This window comes from Bufo bufo, chromosome 4 (assembly GCF_905171765.1).
Source record: "Bufo bufo chromosome 4, aBufBuf1.1, whole genome shotgun sequence".
Classification (NCBI taxonomy): domain Eukaryota; kingdom Metazoa; phylum Chordata; class Amphibia; order Anura; family Bufonidae; genus Bufo; species Bufo bufo.
This window is the reverse complement of record NC_053392.1, coordinates 475,847,308-475,867,008: the sequence shown is the minus strand read 5'-3', so window position 1 is coordinate 475,867,008 and position 19,701 is coordinate 475,847,308. Positions and strand designations below refer to the sequence as shown.

At 42.2% G+C, this 19,701-nt stretch overlaps 1 protein-coding gene across 4 annotated transcripts in view; it reads left to right on the top strand.

Annotated features, from left to right (window-relative positions):
- Positions 1-19,701, top strand: part of ADGB (androglobin) — a 339,135-nt gene that overhangs the window by 68,710 nt on the left and 250,724 nt on the right. For all 4 annotated transcript variants that reach the window (XM_040427354.1, XM_040427353.1, XM_040427352.1 and 1 more), the window contains exons 7-9: positions 5,189-5,275; positions 14,590-14,777; positions 17,294-17,416. In XM_040427354.1, the coding sequence (XP_040283288.1) occupies positions 5,189-5,275; positions 14,590-14,777; positions 17,294-17,416 (398 nt within the window). The remainder of the gene's footprint in view (positions 1-5,188; positions 5,276-14,589; positions 14,778-17,293; positions 17,417-19,701) is intronic.

Sequence of the window (19,701 nt, the reverse complement as noted above, 5' to 3'; positions counted from 1 at the left end):
TTATGTTGCAGTTTTTCATTGGATTAATCACACAAACGCACGTAATACGCGCGTTTCCAAAATACAAAAACGCCCCAAAATACGCCTCAAAAACGCCTGTAATAAGCGCTTATCGAATACGCTCAGGTATGAACCCAGCCTTAAACATGCTTGAGCTTTGTTATATGTCCCTTCCACCTTTCAATGTTCTCATGGACTCCACTGCTTGGATGCGAGAATATTTGTCTACATACGGTTCTTCCTTGGATTTTGTCCATAGAGAACAAAGTATATTTTCCATCAGTTTTAGTCTAGTCATACAATATATAAAAAACAAACATCCAACTCACCCAACACACTTGGAGTTCTTGAAAACGTAGAACCTCACGCTTTGTTTGTGTAGCCCAATTTTTTTAGATGTACACTTATTTATAAACCTTTTTTTCAGTTCCTATTATAATATAAAAGCATTAAAGCCTATGAAAACAGGTTTTAAAACAGGGGCGCATCACCAATGAGGCGAGGTGAGGCAATTGCCTCAGGCAGCACCATGTAGGGTCAAGAGGGGGGCAGCGGAAGGGGGATTATCTGTTTCTGCAGTATAGAATTGGCGGGCACAGTATGTAGCGCTGTATTAGGCCTCATGCACACGACCGTGTCGCGGACCCATTGACTTTCAATGGGTCCGTGAAAAAAATCGGAAAATGCACCGTTTGGCTTCCGCGTCCGTGATCCGTTTTTCCAGTCCGTGAAAAAAATATGACCTGTCCTGTTTTTTTCACGGACAACGGTTCACGGACCCATTCAAGTCAATGGATCCGTGAAAAATCACGGATGCACACAAGATAGTCATCCGCGTCCGTGATCCGTGTCCGTGATCCGTGTCCGTTTTTCCTATCATTTTCAATGCAAACTTGACTTAGTTTTTTTTTTCACTTTTCATGTCTGGTGATCCTCCAAAAATCAAGGAAGACCCACGGAAGAAAAAACGATCACGGAACAACGGAAATCCGTTTTGCGGACCGCAAAAAAAACCGGTCGTGTGCATGAGGCCTTACCCTGTATGTTTTGTAGCTCTGTATGTAATGTTTTCCAAGTATGTCTTTAACAGTAGGGCTGGTAGGTAGGGGTTAGGGTAAGAAATTGGCATTGGGGAATTGGGGCACCGTTTCAGTTTTTGCCTCAGGCAGCAGAATGGCTAGGTGCACCCATGCGTTGAAAGCAGCCATTATCATTCCTTAATTCACTTTTAGACCTCCAGATATTCAGTTTGCAACCTGGTCCTAGTTTCAGACTTTTCTTGCGTGGACGTTTCCCTCCTAATAATACATGCTGGGGCAGGAGAGGGGGCCCGCTGCGCTCACATGTAACTCGGCCCGGCATTTTCACTGTACTTAATGCCGGGCCCCGTCAGAGTGCTCATCTCACCTGCATGATATGCACTTATCCAGTCTCTAGGCCTCCAGCATTAAGCCCCGGTGCTGCCACACTAAAACTAGTCACACATTAAGCAGGTGGGTGGAGCCTAACCTATGTTAGTCAGGCTCCGCCCACCTGCTTAATTTGTGACTAGCTTTAGTGTGGCAGCGCCGGGGCCTGATGCTGGAGGCCTAGAGACTGGAGAAGTGCATATCATGCAGGTGAAATGAGCACTCTGACGGGGCCTGGCATTAAGTACAGTGAAAATGCTGGGCTCTGTTACATGAAGACTGTGGGCAGTCGGGGACACTACAAGGGGCTGTGGGAGGCACTACTGGGGACATTACTGGGGCAGTGGGGGACACTACTGGGGACATTACTGGGGCAGTGGGGGACACTACTGGGGACATTACTAGAGGCAGTGGGGCACACTACTGGGGACATTACTGGGGCAGTGGGGGACACTACTAGGGGCTGTGGGAGGTACTAATGGGGGCAGTGGGCGACACTACTGGGGACATTACTGGGGGCAGTGGGGGACACTACTAGGGGCTGTGGGAGGCACTAATGGGGGCAGTGGACAACACTATTGGGGACATTACTGGGGGCAGTGGGGGACACTACTAGGGGCTGTGGGGGGCACTTCTGGGGGCAGTGGGGGGCACTACTGGGGGCTGTGTGGGGCACTAGTAGGATTGCACTACTGGGGGCTGTGGGGGACACTACTAGGGGCTGTGGGGGGCACTACTGGGGACATTACTGAGCGCAGTGGGGGACACTACTTGGGGGCAGTGAGAGACATTACTGGGGGCATTACTAGGCGATAAGGGACCAGGGGTGTGACAATTGCGGACACAGAGGGTGCGACCGGTCACGGCGTGGGGGAGGGGCCCCGATCCAAAGTTTGCCATGGGGCCCATAGCACTCTAGTTACGCCACTGATGCTGGATGTGAGGTCTGTGTGTCCAGGATGCTGCTGTCTTCACTAGGTCATGTATCAACACATCTTCATTCCTGGACTGATTCCCCCTTCTACAGTCCTTGAGGGATCTCCTAATTTGTGCTGAGAGACATTGATGCTGAGTAGTGTGTGATTGCACCCCCTCCCTGCAAAGTGTATTGGGTGCTCTACTCCCTGTACACTTTTACACAGCCTATGTGATTCTTCTTTTGCAACTTGCCTTGTATGTGGTTTCCTCCCTATTTCCAGCCTGTGTCCGCTGTCCTAGTTAGACGCGTTTCCCCATTTCCTTAGGCTTATATGGCATGTACAACCTCCTCTATATCCCTACTTCTGTCTCTGAAGGGCTCATGTACACGACCGTTGTTGTTTTGCGGTCCGTTTTTCACTGATCCATTGTTACGTATCTGAGTTTTTTTTTTCTCTGATTTAAGTCCTCTTCCGTTATTGCACAAAACATATTCGTATGGTTTCCATATTTGATCCGTTTTTTGCGGACCCATTGACTTGAATGGGGCCTCGGACCGTGATTTGCGGACAATAATAGGACATGCACTACTTTTTTGCGCGACGGCCGTGCGGACAAACGGAAACGGAATGCACACGGAGTAGCTTCTGTATTTTCTACAGCCCCATTGAAGTAAATGGTTCTGCATAGGGTCCGCAAAAAAAACGGAAGGTAAGTGGAAATAAAATACGTTCGTGTGCATGAACCCTAAGGGCTTGTTCACATGACTATATGGCTTTTTCAGTGTTTTGTGGGCCGTTTTTAATGGATCCGTTTTTCCTTTTTTTTGTTTCAGTAGTGTTTCCGGTTCCATTCCGTTTTTCCGTATGGCATATACAGTATTCAGTAATTACATAGAAAAAATTGGGCTGGGCATAACATTTTCAATAGATGGTTCCGCAAAAACGGAACGGATACGGAAGACATACGGAGTACATTCCGTATGTGTTGCGTTTTTTTTTTGCAGACCCATTGACTTGAATGGAGCCACGGAATGTGATTTGCGGGCAATAATAGGGCATGTTCTATCTTTGAACAGAACGGAAAAACGGCAATACGGAAACGGAATGCATACGGAGTACATTCCGTTTTTTTTGCGGAACCATTGAAATGAATGGTTTCGTATATGGACCGTGTACGGAACTAAAAAAACAGCCCGTATATGGAACGCAAAAAGCATTCGTGTGAACGAGCCCTAACACTAAGGCCTCTTTCACATGTCCGGGATTTGCTCCGGATGCGTCGCGTGTGCGATGCGGGAAAACAGCGCGAGTCGGTGCGCAATTGCAGTCAGTTTTGACTGCGATTGCGTTCCGATGTTCAGTTTTTTCCGCGCGAGTGCAGTGCGTTTTGCATGCGCGTGAGAAAAAACTGAATGTGGTACCCAGACCCAAACCTGGACTTCTTCACTGAAGTTCTGGTTTGGGTTAGGTGTTCTATTCATTTTATTATTTTCCATTATAACATGGTTTTAAGGGAAAATAATAGCATTCTTAATACAGATCTTCTATCTTCATTCAGCAGGACCTGTGCTGACGTCACCTCGCTCACAACGTGGTGAGCGCGATTACGTCATCAAAGGTCCTTTTGCAGGTCTTGAAAGAAGAAGCAAGAAGACGATGCCGGCTGTGCGAACAACAGGATGAGGTGAGTTTATTTTAATTTTATTTTTTAACCCCTCCAGCACTATTGTACTATGCATTCTGTATTAAGAATGCTAGTATTTCCCTTATAACCATGTTATAAAGAAAAATAATACAGTAATTAGACTTTAATGGGGTCCGGGGTAGCTTTCATCCCTTTAATCTCCTAGCAACCGTGCGTGAAAATCGCATCCGCACTTGCTTGCGGATGCTTGCAATTTTCACACAGACCCATTCATTTCTATGGGGCCTGCGTTGCGTGAAAAACGCAGAATATAGAACATGCTGCGATTTTCACGCAACGCACAAGCCCCATTGAAATAAATGGGTCCGGATTCAGTGCGGGTGCAATGCGTTCACCTCACGCATTGCACCCGCACGGAATTCTCGCCCGTGTGAAAGGGGTCTAAGAAAATAGGCAGTACAGAGAGAGAGCCATCGGAAAAAGGAGCAGTGGTCTGAAGGATTTATCTCAGATTGAGCAGCACCAGCAGCAAGGTGAAGGACTTACACACACTCTGCAGAAACTAAATGGTAGAACATTTGTAAGGAACATAATTGAGAAAGGGGTATAATTTTGCAATAACAAAACATTTCAGTGCAAAGGTCACCCCATAATATCTTCAAAAGGCTGATCCATTACTTTCAAACGATAAGCAGTTGATGTCTTTAGGTTTATACAATCTATTAAGGCTTTTCCTAAGTACAAACATTTATCAAACTGGTGTAAAGTAGAACTAGCTTAGGTGCCCATAGCAACCAATCAGATTCCACCTTTCATTTTCACTTTCCAAAGGAGCTGTAAAAAATGAAAGGTAGAATCTGATTGGTTGTAAAGGGCAACTAAGCAAGTTCTACTTTACACCAGTTTGATAAACTACCCCATTAGTCTATCAGAAAGTAACATGACTTTGCACACAAATAGTAAAAATTACTGGGGTCATTTATCAAACTGGTGTAAAGTAGAACTGGTTTAGTTGCCCATAGCAACCAATCAGATTCCACCTTACATGTTGGACAGCTCCTTTGGAAAATGAATAGTGGTATCAGATTGGTTGCTATGGGCAACTAAGCCAGTTCTACTTTACACCAGTTTGATAAATCTCCCCATATATGTTTGATATAGATGGTATTACCCTCTAATAGCTGTGTTTTATTTTATTTTATTTTTTTACATAGCACCAATGGATTTGCAAAACGGGAGCTTGGAGAATTTACTGTCCTGCATGCACTAACTGGATGGCTACCAGAGGTTATACCTCTACAGTAAGTGAATGTACTAGTTTATGATTTTGTAGGACTAATTGTGGAGGGAATATTGTAGTGTAATTAATTATATCTGTGGTTGATTGGGTGATAGAGAGTGGGGTCGTATTCCATAAATCATAATCCAAAAGAGAATTTTGAACCCAATACAATGCTTTTATAAGGAAGGCAGGGCCCCTATACAGTGATGGAGCTGTCTAGCACCGGTGCCTCCTTCCAGCTACACAGGACCTGCAAACAGCTCATCTACGATGAGTCAAACCCCCCTGCTGATGTGATGTTGATGACCTTTCCTAAGGATAGGTCATTAGTACTTAAAGGGGTTATCCCATCTTAGACATTGGGGGCATATCGCTAGGATATGCCCCCATAGTCTGATAGGTGGGACCCACACCTACAAGGAGAACGTAGCCGGGGAGAGTTGTGGCTGGAGGACCCCGGGGTCCGTCCACCACCAGGCGCAGCTCCCAGCCTCTCGGCTATTTTTGGCGGCTCCCTATAAATGAATGGAGGGCGGCTGTGCATGCGCAGTGCTCCCTCCTCAACTTTCTCCGCTCCGTTCTCCTTGTAGGTGCTGGTCCCAGAGGTGGGACCCGCACCTATCAGACAATGGGGGCATATCCTACCGATATGCCCACATTGTCTAAGATGGGATAACCCCTTTAAAGGAAACCTGTCATCAACGTTATGCTACCCATATTTACGGCAGAATACAGTAGAGACAGGTGAGTTGATTTCTGCGGTCTGTCATTTATAAGTTAAAAGTAAGTGGTTGCTGAGAACCAGCCTCATAATCATTGCAGACAAGGCCTGGAAAAGAGTCAAATCTACCTGAGAAGAGTCCTGGTTATTCCTAATCTCCTGCTCTCCCGCCCATCTGCTGATGACTGACAGTTCTCTCCTAGAGAGAAAGGGAGAAAACTAGGTAGAAGTCTGTCAGCCATCAGCAGGTGGGCAGGGAGAGCAGGAATTATTAATAACCAGGACTCTTCTCTGGTGGCCAGGACTCTTTTCCAGGCCCAGTCTGCAATGATTGTGATGTTGGTTCTCGGCAACAACTTAAGTTTAACTTATAAATGACAGATCGCTGAAATCAGCTCACCGGTCTCCACTTTATACTGCCGTTAGTATGGGTAGCATAACGTTGATGACAGGTTCCCTTTAAGTCCCAATAAATGCATCATGTAAACATTACCATGCAGAGCGCAGAGTTCTCTTTTGGAATATAATTGTAGAGAAAGTTTGTTTGGTGTGGAGATAAACAATAATTTACTTTTGCCAATATGTTACTAAAAGTTCGGTTCATATTTGGAAAAAGCTTTTGTACACCAAGGGAGTCATTTATCAAGCTAAAATAAGCCTATATCAAGGGTATTTCAGCCGCAGATAGCTGTACAATCTGCAACTTCACCCCGCTCATGCCAGGTCTAAAATTGTGGGCGTGGCGGGGAAGGAAACGGGCCTGTCCCATGTATCATTTTCCACGACTGTTTCAGGTGTAGAAAATGGTCTAAGAGAGCTCGGACGCGTTCTTACATTTAGAACTGTTGGAGGATGTGCCGAAGTTATGGAGAGGCCGGCGCCTCTTTACAACTTTGGGGGAACCCCTGCCAGCTTTGGGCTTTATTAAGACCGGTGTCTAAAACGCCGTCTTAATAAATGTGCCCCCAAATGTCCTTTTGCCATATCTGGCCTATATACTATATCGGGGGTCAGCCACCTTCAGCATTCCAGCTGTTGTGGAACTACAATTCCCAGCATGCTTTATTCATTTCTATGAGAGTTCTGAGAAGAGCAGAGGAAGTATGAATGCTGGGAGTGCCGGAGGTTGCCTACTCCTGTACTATATGTTGGCATACCTTTTCAACTGTATTGGAAACCATTATTGAATATGCCGCCCAATACAAGGGTATCCAATAAAAGAATGTATGTTGCGTAATATAGTTTTTTTTTTACGACAGGAGTGGCAAACATATGCAAATGTATAGCATGCAGTTTCAGTTAAATCAGGGGTTTTCCAGGTTTATATACAGGGCATATACACTTATTTCTTTGGTAATATCTGAGTTGGAGACTTGCAAATTCTGTTGATTTTGATGGGCAAAATAAAAAAAAAAATTCTATCAAATCAGTCACCTCAACGGAACCCAAAGCCCATCATAGGATCCGTTGAGTCTGTCATGAGCTGCTGATGTCTATTATGAGACAGAACCAACAGAGCGATGTGCCCTCTGTTATAAACAGAAGCCACAATGCAGTTGTGAACAGAGCCTTAACTGTCTGATGTACTCTCATACTGGTGAATAGATTTCCCTCACAGCTGCCACTGTCTAGTTACCTTATCAGCACTGTTATTGCTTATATAGACACAGAAAAATCACATGCATCGGTTTGTCATTCGGGGGTGCTATTTCCCCTTATGGAGAGCTCATAGTAGACATGAGGAGTCTTATAGGCCAAGCAAAATGCCCTTCGTAATTCTGGGGAAAAGATGTACAAATTAGCTCCCTTTCCAAAAAGAAAAGGAAGCTGAACCTCTGATGCCACTAGATGTAGGGTACCTATCCTATAAGTCAATGTTCGACCTTCTAAACAGGCCTTAAAGCATAACTTGGATGACAGCTAAGCCAGTTCCTCATCTGCAGCTGTAATGCTCCTTCGTGCGGCGGCGCTGTGGGCAGAAATACAGCTGATCGCACGATCAGCTGTGTTTCTGTCCAGGAGGACGGGGGCAGCAAACCTTGGCTCTGGGGGCAGCGGGTTATGCACCCCTGTACTAGAGTATCGTAGTTATGTATAGAAAAAAAGACTCCGGGGTTCATTTATCAAACTGGTGTAAAGTAGAACTGGCTTAGTTGCCCATAGCAACCAATAAGGTTCTGCCTTTCATTTTCCAAAGGAGCTATCCAAAATGAAAGGTGGGATCTGATTGGTTGCTATGGGCAACTAAGCCAGTTCTACTTTACACCAGTTTGATAAATGACCCCACTCCCCATATTTTTAAAGAGGACCATGAAAGGTTTTTATTTATTCTAGATAAATACCTTTACTTGCGAGGTACCCCCAACTAATGCTGCCACCCTGCCTTTTTTTTTTCTTTTAAATATCGCTCCTACGCCCGCTGTGCCCCCTGTAGTTTTCCTGCTCAGTATGTTAATACTGAGCATCGGTACAGGGAGGAGGAGCCGCTAGGGTTTCTTAATGGGCGTCTCCTTCTCTCTGGCTGTGCCGCGATCCAATCACAGCCAGGGAGAAAAAAAAACAACTCACCTTCTCCCTGGCTGTGATGCTCTCTGCTGTGATTGGACCGTGGCACAGCCAGGGAGAAGGAGATGCCCATTGAGAAACCTTGGCGGCTCCTCCTCCCTGTACCGATTAACATACTGAGCGGGAAAACTACAGGGGGGCACAGCGGGGAGTAGGAGTGATAAAAAAACAGGCAGGGTGGCAGCGTCAGTAAAGGTATTTATCTAGAATAAATAAAAACCATGAAAGGTCCTCTTTAATAAGGACCGATTGGAAAAATTATTTTTAGCTCAAATGCAATAATTTTTTAAAAATTGTCCCCAAAGGTAAGCCTTTAATGTTATTGTGACCAAGTCCTTAACCCCTTCACACATTATCACATACATGTACGTGAGGGAATGCGGCTTCTTGCACCCGCCCGATCAGCAGCACGGGCCCTGCTGTTACTGATTAGTAACAACCGAGCCCCTGCTGCATCCTCCGGCAACACTGTATGCGGCGATGCCAGTGGATTTACCCTTTCACATGCCACGGTCAGCGCTGACCGCGCCACGTGCAGGGTTTGCAGAGGGAGAGGGCTCCCTCTTACTCCATCGCCCCCCCCGCGCTGTGCTGACAGGGGCCGATGGTTGCCATGGCATCGGGGCCTGCCAGCTACGGAAGCCCAGGTGAAGTCCCACAGTGGGCCAAAAAAAAAAGGAAAAAAACGCAAAAAAAAAAAAAGTGAAAAAGGTGTTTTATTTTGTATAATAAAAAAAATGTAAGTTTCAAGTAAAAAACTTACAAGTTTCGCATCCGTAACTATGTGCTCTATAAAAATGTCACATAATCTACTAAAAAAAATTATAAAAACTCTAAAAGCTATTTTTTGGTCACCTTAAATCACAAAAAGAGTAATTTCAAGTTATCAAAAAGACATATGTACCCCAAAATAGTACCAATCAAACCATCATTTATTTGTGCAAAAAATTTGCTCCGACATAAGACAATTGCCCAAAAAAAAAATATATATATGACTTTCAGAAAATGGAGACACTAAAACATGATTTTTTTTGTCTTCAAAAATGTTTTTATAGTGTAAAACTGAAATAAATGAAAAAGAAATGACATATTAGGTATCACCATATCCATAATGATCTGCTCTATAAGAATAATCTACCCCCTCAGTTGAACGCCTTAAAAAAAAAAAAAAACTGTGCCAAAATTTTTTTTGTCACCGTCATCACAAAAAGTGTAATTCCAAGCGATCAAAAAGTCATACACACCCCAAAATGGTACCAATCAAACTGTCATCTCTTTCTGCAAAAAAATTAGCCCCTACATAAGACAATCGTCCAAAAGGTAAAACAAATATGGCTTTCAGAAAATGGAGACAATAAAAGATGATTTTTTTTTTCTTTCAAAAATGCTTTTACAGTGTAAAACTGAATTTTTTTTTTAAAAAGTAGACATATTAGGTATTGCCACAACTGTAACAACCAGTTCTAACCCCTCAGATGAACACCGTAAAAAAAAGAAAAAAAAACTATCCAAAAATGACATTTTTTGTCACCATACATCACAAAAAGTGTAATTCCAAGCGATCAAAAAGACATATGTACCCCAATATATTACCAATGAAACCGTCATCTCTTCCCGCTAAAAATGAGCCCCTATATAGCACAATCGCCCAAACTAACAATAAAAATGGCTTTCAGAAAATGGAGACAATAAAACATGACTTTTTTTTCTTCAAAAATGCTTTTGTAATGTAAAACTGAAATACATTTAAAAAAAGTAGACATATTAGGTATCTGCATGTGCGTAATGACCTGCTCTATAAAAATATTCTATGACTTATGGTGAACACCATAAAAAAAACTATGCAAAAAACTATGCAAGTTACATTCAACCCAAAATAGTACCAATCAAACCGTCGTCTCTTCAAAAAATGAGCCCCTATATAAGACAATCATCAAAAAAATAAAATAAAAATGTCTTTCAGAAAATGGAGATACCAAAACATGATTTTTTTTTCAAATTATTGTGTAAAACTGAAATACATAAAAAGTATACATATTAGGTATTGCCACGTCTGTAACAACCTGCTCTATAAAAAGAACACATGATCTACGCCCTCAGTTGAACGCTGATAAAAAAGTAAATAAATAAAAACTGTGGCAAAATAAAAAAATTTTGGTCACCTTGCCCCAAAAAAGTGTCATAATGAATGATCAAAAAATCATATGTACTGATATGGTACCAATAAAAATGTCAACTCTCGATGTCAACAAGACGATCGGCAGAAAAATAAAATAAATTTTTTCTTTTCAAAAATGCTTTATTATGTAAAACTGAAACAACAACAACAAAAATACATATTTGGTATTGTCGCGTCCGTATAAACCTGCTCTATAAAAGCAACACATGAACTATTCTGCCAGGAGAACTCCGTAAAAAACAAAAAATAAAAACTGTGCCACAACAACCATTTTTTTATTACCTTAGTAACATAGTTTATAAGGCTGAAAAACAGACATTTGTCCATCCAGTTCAGCCTGTTATCCTGCAAGTTGATCCAGAGGAAGGCAAAAAAACCCTATGAGGTAGAAGCCACTTCCTCACTTTAGGGGGAAAAATTCCTTCCCGACTCCAATCAGGCAATCAGAGTATCTCTCTGGATCAAGAACCCCTCTCTTGTAGCTATAGCCTGTAATATTATTACACACCAGAAATACATCCAGGCCCCTCTTGAACTCTGTTAGTGAACTCACCATCACCACCTCCTCAGGCAGAGAGTTCCATAGTCTCACTGCTCTTACTGTAAAGAATCCTCTTCTATGTTTGTTTAGAAACCTTCTCTCCTCCAGACACTGTCCCCTCGTCACAATCACAGGCCTGGGGATAAATAGATGATGGGAGAGATTTCTGTACTGACCCCTGATATATTTATACATAGTTATTAGATCTCCCCTCAGTCGTCTTTTTTCTAAAGTGAATAACCCTAATGTTGATAATCTTTCAGGGTATTGTAGTCCACCCATTCCAGTTATTACTTTAGTTGCCCTCGTCTAAACCCTCTCCAGCTCTGCTATGCTACCTTGCCTCACAAAAAGCGTAATATTGAGTAATCAAAAATTATATGTACTCCAAAATAGTACCAATAAAACTGTCACCTCATCCCATAGTTTACAAAATAGGGTCACTTTTTGGGAGTTTTTACTCTAGGGGTGCATAAGTGGGTCTTCAAATGTGACATGGCAACTTAAAATTATCCCAGCGACATCTGCCCTCCAAAATCCATGTGGCACTCCTTTCCCTCTAAGCCCTGCCGTGTGCCCATACAGCAGTTTACAACCACATATGGGGTGTTTATGTAAACTGCAGAATCAGGGTAAGAAATATTGAGTTTTCTTTGGCTATTAACCCTTGCTGTGTTACAGGGAAAACTAGATTAAAATGGAAAATCTGCAAAAAAGTTAAATTTTTAAATTTCAACTCCATTTTCCTTTCATTCTTTTGGAACACCTAAAGGGTTAACAAAGTTTGTAAAATCAGTTTTGAATAACTTGAAGGGTGTAGTTTCTAAAATGCGGTCATTTATGGGTGGTCTCTACTATGTAAGCCCCACAAAGTGACTGCATAACTGAACTGGTCCTTAAAAAGTGGGTTTTAGATTTTTTTTTTTATATTTTAAGAATTGCTTCTAAAATTCTAAGCCTTCTAATGTCCTAAAAAAATTAAATTGACATTTACAACATGATGCCAACATAAAGTAGACATTAGGGAAGAGCGAACTTCATATTTTGAAGTTTGTGTTCGGGTTGGGGTATATGCTGAATTGCGTTACCACGAGCCATAATGCAATTCCTTGACGAAATGCATAACGGAATGCCTTTAGATGCATTCCGTTATTGATTCCGTAATAATAGAGGACTCCAGAGGACTCCAGCATAACGAAAACCGGACGGATCCTTTATGCAGGCCATAGACTTCTATTATGACAGAATCAAAAACAGAATGCCTCTAAAGGCATTCCGTTATGCATTCCGTCAAGGAATTGCGCTATGGTCCGTATTAACGGAATCCGTAATGCAATTCAGCATATACCACAACCCGAACTTCAAAATATGAAGTTCGCTCATCCCTAGTAGACATCTGGGAAATGTATAGTAACAACAATTTTATGAGGTATCACAGTCTGCTTTAAAACTAGAGACATTCAAATTTAAAAAATTGAGAATTTTTCCAAAGTTTCTGTAAATTTGGGAATTTTTTTAAATAAAGGTGAAACATATTGGCTCAAATTTACCACCAACATGAAGTACAATATGTCAGAGAAAACTATCTCAGAATCGCTTATATAAGTAAAAGCGTTCCAAAGTTATTACCACATAAAGTTAAACATGGCAGATTTGCAAAATGTGGCTTGGTCCTTATGGTGAAAACTGGCTTGGTCTTGAAGGGGTTAATTACATTAATAAAGTACAGTCGTGGCCAAAAGTTTTGAGAATGACACAAATATTCACAAAGTTTGCTGCTAAACTGCTTTTAGATCTTTGTTCCAGTTGTTTCTGTGATGTAGTGAAATATAGTTACACGCACTTCATACATTTCAAAGGCTTTTATCGACAATTACATGACATTTATGCAAAGAGTCAGTAATTGCAGTGTTGGCCCTTCTTTTTCAGGACCTCTGCAATTCGACTGGGCATGCTCTCAATCAACTTCTGGGCCAATTCCTGACTAATAGCAACCCATTCTTTCATAATCACTTCTTGGAGTTTGTCAGAATTAGTGGGTTTTTGTTTGTCCACCTGCCTCTTGAGGATTGACCACAAGTTCTCAATGGGATTAAGATCTGGGAAGTTTCCAGGCCATGGACCCAAAATGTCAACGTTTTGGTCCCCGAGCCACTTAGTTATCACTTTTGCCTTATGGCACGGTGCTCCATCGTGCTGGAAAATGCATTGTTCTTCACCAAACTGTTGTTGGACTGTTGGAAGAAGTTGCTGTTGGAGGGTGTTTTGGTACCATTCTTTATTCATGGCTGTGTTTTTGGGCAAAATTGTGAGTGAGCCCACTCCCCTGGATGAGAAGCAACCCCACACATGAATGGTCTCAGGATGCTTTACTGTTGGCATGGCACAGGACTGATGGTAGCGCTCACCTTTTCTTCTCCGGACAAGCCTTTTTCCAGATGCCCCAAACAATCGGAAAGAGACTTCATCGGAGAATATGACTTTGCCCCAGTCCTCAGCAGTCCATTCACCATACTTTCTGCAGAAAATCAATCTGTCCCTGATGTTTTTTTGGAGAGAAGTGGCTTCTTTGCTGCCCTTCTTGACACCAGGCCATCTTCCAAAAGTCTTCGCCTCACTGTGCGTGCAGATGCGCTCACACCTGCCTGCTGCCATTCCTGAGCAAGCTCTGCACTGGTGGCACTCCGATCCGCAGCTGAATCCTCTTTAGGAGATGATCCTGGCGCTTGCTGGACTTTCTTGGACGCCCTGAAGCCTTCTTAACAAGAATTGAACCTCTTTCCTTGAAGTTCTTGATGATCCTATAAATTGTTGATTGAGGTGCAATCTTACCAGCCACAATATCCTTGCCTGTGAAGCCATTTTTATGCAACGCAATGATGGCTGCACGCGTTTCTTTGCAGGTCACCATGGTTAACAATGGAAGAACAATGATTTCAAGCATCACCCTCCTTTTAACATGTCAAGTCTGCCATTTTAACCCAATCAGCCTGACATAATGATCTCCAGCCTTGTGCTCGTCAACATTCTCACCTGAGTTAACAAGACGATTACTGAAATGATCTCAGGAGGTCCTTTAATAACAGCAATGAAATGCAGTGGAAAGGTTTTTTTGGGATTAAGTTAATTTTCATGGCAAAGAAGGACTATGCAATTTATCTGATCACTCTTCATAACATTCTGGAGTATATGCAAATTGCTATTATAAAAACTTAAGCAGCAACTTTTCCAATTTCCAATATTTATGTAATTCTCAAAACTTTTGGCCACGACTGTATATCTAAATTCTCCTACTAATCTTTTTCTCTGAATTGTAATATTTCCCAGATATGATTGTCTCGACGAAGTGTGGGAGCTCTTAAAAAGAATAGTTTCTGAGTTCAAGTTAACGAGCGATGAAAAACATGAATCCAAACCAGGAGCAGAAGACAAATCCAGAGACAACAAGCTAGCGGATACGAAACCAGAAATCCCCATACCCACCGTCATTAAGCCCTCAGAAAAGACCAGCAAAGGTTACATTGGATTTAATTTTTGGTTTTTGTGCAAGGGGTAAAGAAGTCAAATCTTGTTCTAAAAATGTTGCACCCTATTTTCTGTAATTTAATTTAAGAGGAGTAATAGAACACATAACATGCATTCAGCTTTTTATGCTAATTAAAGCTGTTGGTTAAAATCCTCTTTAGGCTTATTGCACATGAACGTGTGCGCCCCGTGGCTGTATTGCGGACATCATTTGCGGATCTGCAATACACGGGCACCGTTCCGTGTGCATTCCACATCACGGATGCGGACCCATTCACTTCAATGGGTCCGCAAATCCGGAGTGCGGAATGGAACCCTACAGACGCACTACGGAGTGCTGCCCCACGGTGGGTGTTCGTGCAATTTGCGGGTTGCAGCACGTCCACAGGGCGCATTGAAAGCATTGAAGTTGCAGGATTGATATCTTATTTTAAATGAGGCACTCGGGGCAGGTGTCAAGCATATTGCTTTTAGACACTAAATAAGGCAAAATTAAAAGTGCAGCGAGCTGTGTTACCTATTTGCAGCCATTTATTTAGCCGAAAACAAAAATAAAACTGTTTTGTTACTGCCTTTAAATAATGTCTCCCAGACTGATGTTCAAATGAAGATAATTAAAGGGAACCTAAACATGTATCCTATATGTAAAGGTACCTATAGTTTTACATTGTTGTAATTATTTAGAAATGGTAAGACTTAAAGGGGTTGTGTCATCTCATATATTGGTGGCTTATCACCAGGATATGCCACCAATGTCAGGTACTGTAGGTGCTGATCCCACCTCTGGGACCTGCTCCTATCTACAGAATGGGCCCCGGAAAGTGAAGGAGAGTGCACTGCAATATGCTACCAATGTCTGAGATGATACCACCACTTTAAGATGGCCACACACATTAGATTAATGTTGGCCAAACCCACTAATTTCTGTAGCAAAGGCTAACCATCTAATTTTTATGAGGTCTCCTGACTTTCCCCAAATGTCAGGGAAGAGAAGGATCAGGCTGCTTGTATTCAACATACCCTATCTTTGGTTCTTGGGAAGATAATCCAGAGGTGTCTAGCAGTGGCTTAATCACCTCTCCTTATATAGTATATATGCACACTTGGCCGAGCTGAGAGAACACGTGTATAGGGCGGAGGAGGGTCAGAAGAGCTGTCACTTGGCCAACAGTTATCTAATATCTATGTCCAGGTTAGGACTCATGCACACGACCGTAGTTGGGGTCCGCATCCGAGCCGCAGTTTTTGCGGCTTGGGTGCGGACCCATTCACTTCATTGGGGCCGCAAAAGATGCGGACAGCACTCCGTGTTCTGTCCACATCCGTTGCTCCGTTCCGAGGACCCGGAAAAAAAATATAGCATGTCCTATTCTTGTCCGTTTGGTGGACAAGAATAGGCATGTCTCCAATGGGCGGCTTCCGTTTTTTGCTGATCCGCGGTTTGCGGATCGCAAAAAACGGTACTTTCGTGTGCATGAGGCCTTAAGCCTTTCTATTCTTATCAGACTATGAGACTACTTTAGCAGCCCTTCTCTCTTTAATTAAAGGGGTATTCCCATCATAATGATCACTGTTAAATCTGTAAATGAGTTGACAGTGATCATTTTTGGAAATATACTTGATTAACAAATTCCCACCATTTAGGATAAAATTCATCCCCACTTACCTCATTGTTGTGATTCGGTCTCCCCTGGTTACGGGCACCGCTCTTCTCCAGAATCCCGGTGGACGTGCTTGCGCAGAAGACTCCTTCATTTCTCCCGGCCGGGCCGCTCGCTGTCCTGAACGCGCACGCTGCTGCGCATGCGCAATGGTGACTTCTTCCCGGCCAGAATAGTACAGAGCTGCGAACGCGCATGCCGTCTCTGTACTATACTGGCCAGAAATAAGTCACCATGCGCGGCGGTGTGCGCGTTCAGTTCAGCGCACGGCCCGGCCGGGAGAAGACTTTAATCAAGATGAAGCCCGCCCCCAGCCAGAATCCAGGAAGTGAACGGCGGGCTGGCAGCAGGTAAGTATAAAAAGGCAAAGTGGGAAACCCCTTTAACATCTCCTCTAGGCCTTACAAATTTTCCTATTTCTTATTTTATTTCCCTACTTGAAGTCAAGGCAGAGGTCATATCAGTGATTGACAACTATTGCTGTATGCACAGTCATATAGGGAAGGTTGGCAATCACTGATAGGACCAACTCCTTGACTTCAAATCCTAGAATGAGAAGGAATTCAAAAGAATAAATTCCAAGTTATACTGAATCTTTTCCCCAAAATCTATGGTACATATCAATCTGCTCAGCTCCTCCTGATCTCTATCATGCTGCCCGCAGCCCAAACACCAAGTTCAATGTGACAGGTTACCTTTAAATAACACATATCCTGACATGCCTGTATAACATGAACTTTTTGTGCACAAATTGAACACTTACTTTTCGCTTCTTAAATTTGTTCTAATCCTTGTCATAATGTCAGCTGAGATACCATCCAACTTTATCCTTTTTTCCACCCTAGAGAAAACGGACTCAAAGGATGCTGGAAAAAAGAAAGGAGAAAAAGAGAAAAACCGGTCAGCCACTCATTCTGCACGACCTTCTTCAGATTTGTCAAACCCTTTTCAACAATCCCTCCAAGAGTGTAAGTAAGAGGCATCTTGCTGCAACCTCACCTTTCTGGATCAGAAAGGCATTGTTTATAAGGTATCTGATTGGATTATTTAAATCTTCTAATATACTTGCATGAGTTTGTTTCTAACACTAGCCACTTCTGATGCTTGTCCTCCTCCTAGTTCTACCCACTTTCTAAGTAAGGTCACTAGCCACTACAGGATGCAGTCTTAACCTCTTTAGGACACAGGGCAAACAGGTACATTGAGCAGGCACCTCGGCTAAATGCGCGCGGGGGGGTGTCAATTCAGACCTGCGGTTTGCGGCTTTTTATTGTGCGGGCGGCGGCGGTGCCATCGGGTCCCCATGGGGCTGTAGGGGGGACCTGATGGCATGGAAGGCAGTGCGATGGATCTCACAGGCCGGAAGCTGTATGAGTAATACACACAGTATCACTCATACAGCCAATGCATTCCAATACAGAAGTATTGGAATGCATTGTAAAGGGATTAGACCCCCAAAAGTTGAAGTCCCAAAGTGGGACAAAAAAATAAAGTGAAAAAAAAAGTTGAAAAAATAGGGGCGGGGGGAAATAGACATATTAGGTATCGCCGCGTGCGTATCGACCGGCTTTATAAAGATATCACATGACCTAACCCCTCAGATGAACACCGTAAAAAATAAAAAATAAAAACTGTGCTAAATAATCAATTTTTTGGTCACCTTACATCACAAAAAGTACAACAGCAAGCGATCAAAAAGGCGTACGCCCACCAAATACCAATCTAACCGTCACCTCATCCCACAAAAAATGAGCCCCTACCTGAGGCAATTGCCCAAAAAATAAAAAAACTATGGCTCAGAATATGGAGACACTAAAACATCATTTTTTTTGTTTTAAAAAAGCTGTTATTGTGTAAAACTTACATAAATAAAAAAAAAAGTATACATATTAGGTATTGCCGCGTCCGTTCCGACCGGCTCTATAAAAATATTACATGACCTAACCCCTCATATGAACACCGAAAAAAAAAAAAAAAAAACTGTGCTAAATAAACAATTTTTTGTCACCTTACATCACAAAAAGTGTAATAGCAAGCGATCAAAAAGTCATATGCACCCCAAAATAGTGCCAATCAAACCATCATCTCATCCCGCAAAAATCATACCCTACCCAAGATAATCGCCCAAAAACTGAAAAAAACTATGGATCTCAGACTATGGAAACACTAAAACATGATTTTTTTTGTTTGAAAAATGAAATCATTGTGTAAAACTTACATAAATAAAAATAAAGCATACATATTAGCTATCGCCGCGTCCGTAATAAGTTACTCTATAAAAATATCACATGACCTAACCCCTCAGATGAACAGCGTAAAAAAATAAAAATAAAAACTGTGTAAAAAAAGCAATTTTTTGTCATCTTACATCACAAAATGTGTAATAGCAAGCGATCAGAAAGTCATATGCTCCTCAAAATAGTGCCAATCAAACCGTCATCTCATCCTGCAAAAAATGAGACCCTTCCTAAGATAATCGCCCAAAAACTGAAAAAACTCTGGCTCTCAGACTATGGAGAAACTAAAACATGATTTTTTTTGTTTTAAAAATGAAATCATTGTGTAAAACTTACATAAATAAAAAAATTGTATACATATTAGGTATCGCCGCATCCGTGACAACCTGCTCTATAAAAATACCACATGATCTAACCTGTCAGATGAATGTTGTAAATAACAAAAAAAAAACTGTGCCAAAACAGCTATTTCTTGTTACCTTGCCTCACAAAAAGTGTAATATAGAGAAACCAAAAATCATATGTACCCTAAACTAGTACCAACAAAACTTCCACCCTATCCCGTAGTTTCTAAAATGGGGTCACTTTTTTGGAGTTTCTACTCTAGGGGTGCATCAGGGGGGCTTCAAATGGGACATGGTGTCAAAAAACCAGTCCATCAAAATCTGCCTTCCAAAAAACGTATGTCATTCCTTTCCTTCTGCTCCCTGCCGTGTGCCCGTACAGCAGTTTACGACCACATATGGGGTGTTTTTGTAAACTACAGAATTAGGGCCATAAATATTGAGTTTTGTTTGGCTGTTAACCCTTGCTTTGTAACTGGAAAAAAATATATAAAAAGGAAAAATCTGGTTAACAACGTTTGTAAAATCAGTTTTCAATACCTTGAGGGGTGTAGTTTCTAGAATGGGGTCATTTTTGGGTGGTTTCTATTATGTAAGCCTCACAAATTGACTTCAGACCTGAACTAGTCCATAAAAAGTTGGTTTTTGAAAATATCTGAGAAATTTCAAGAT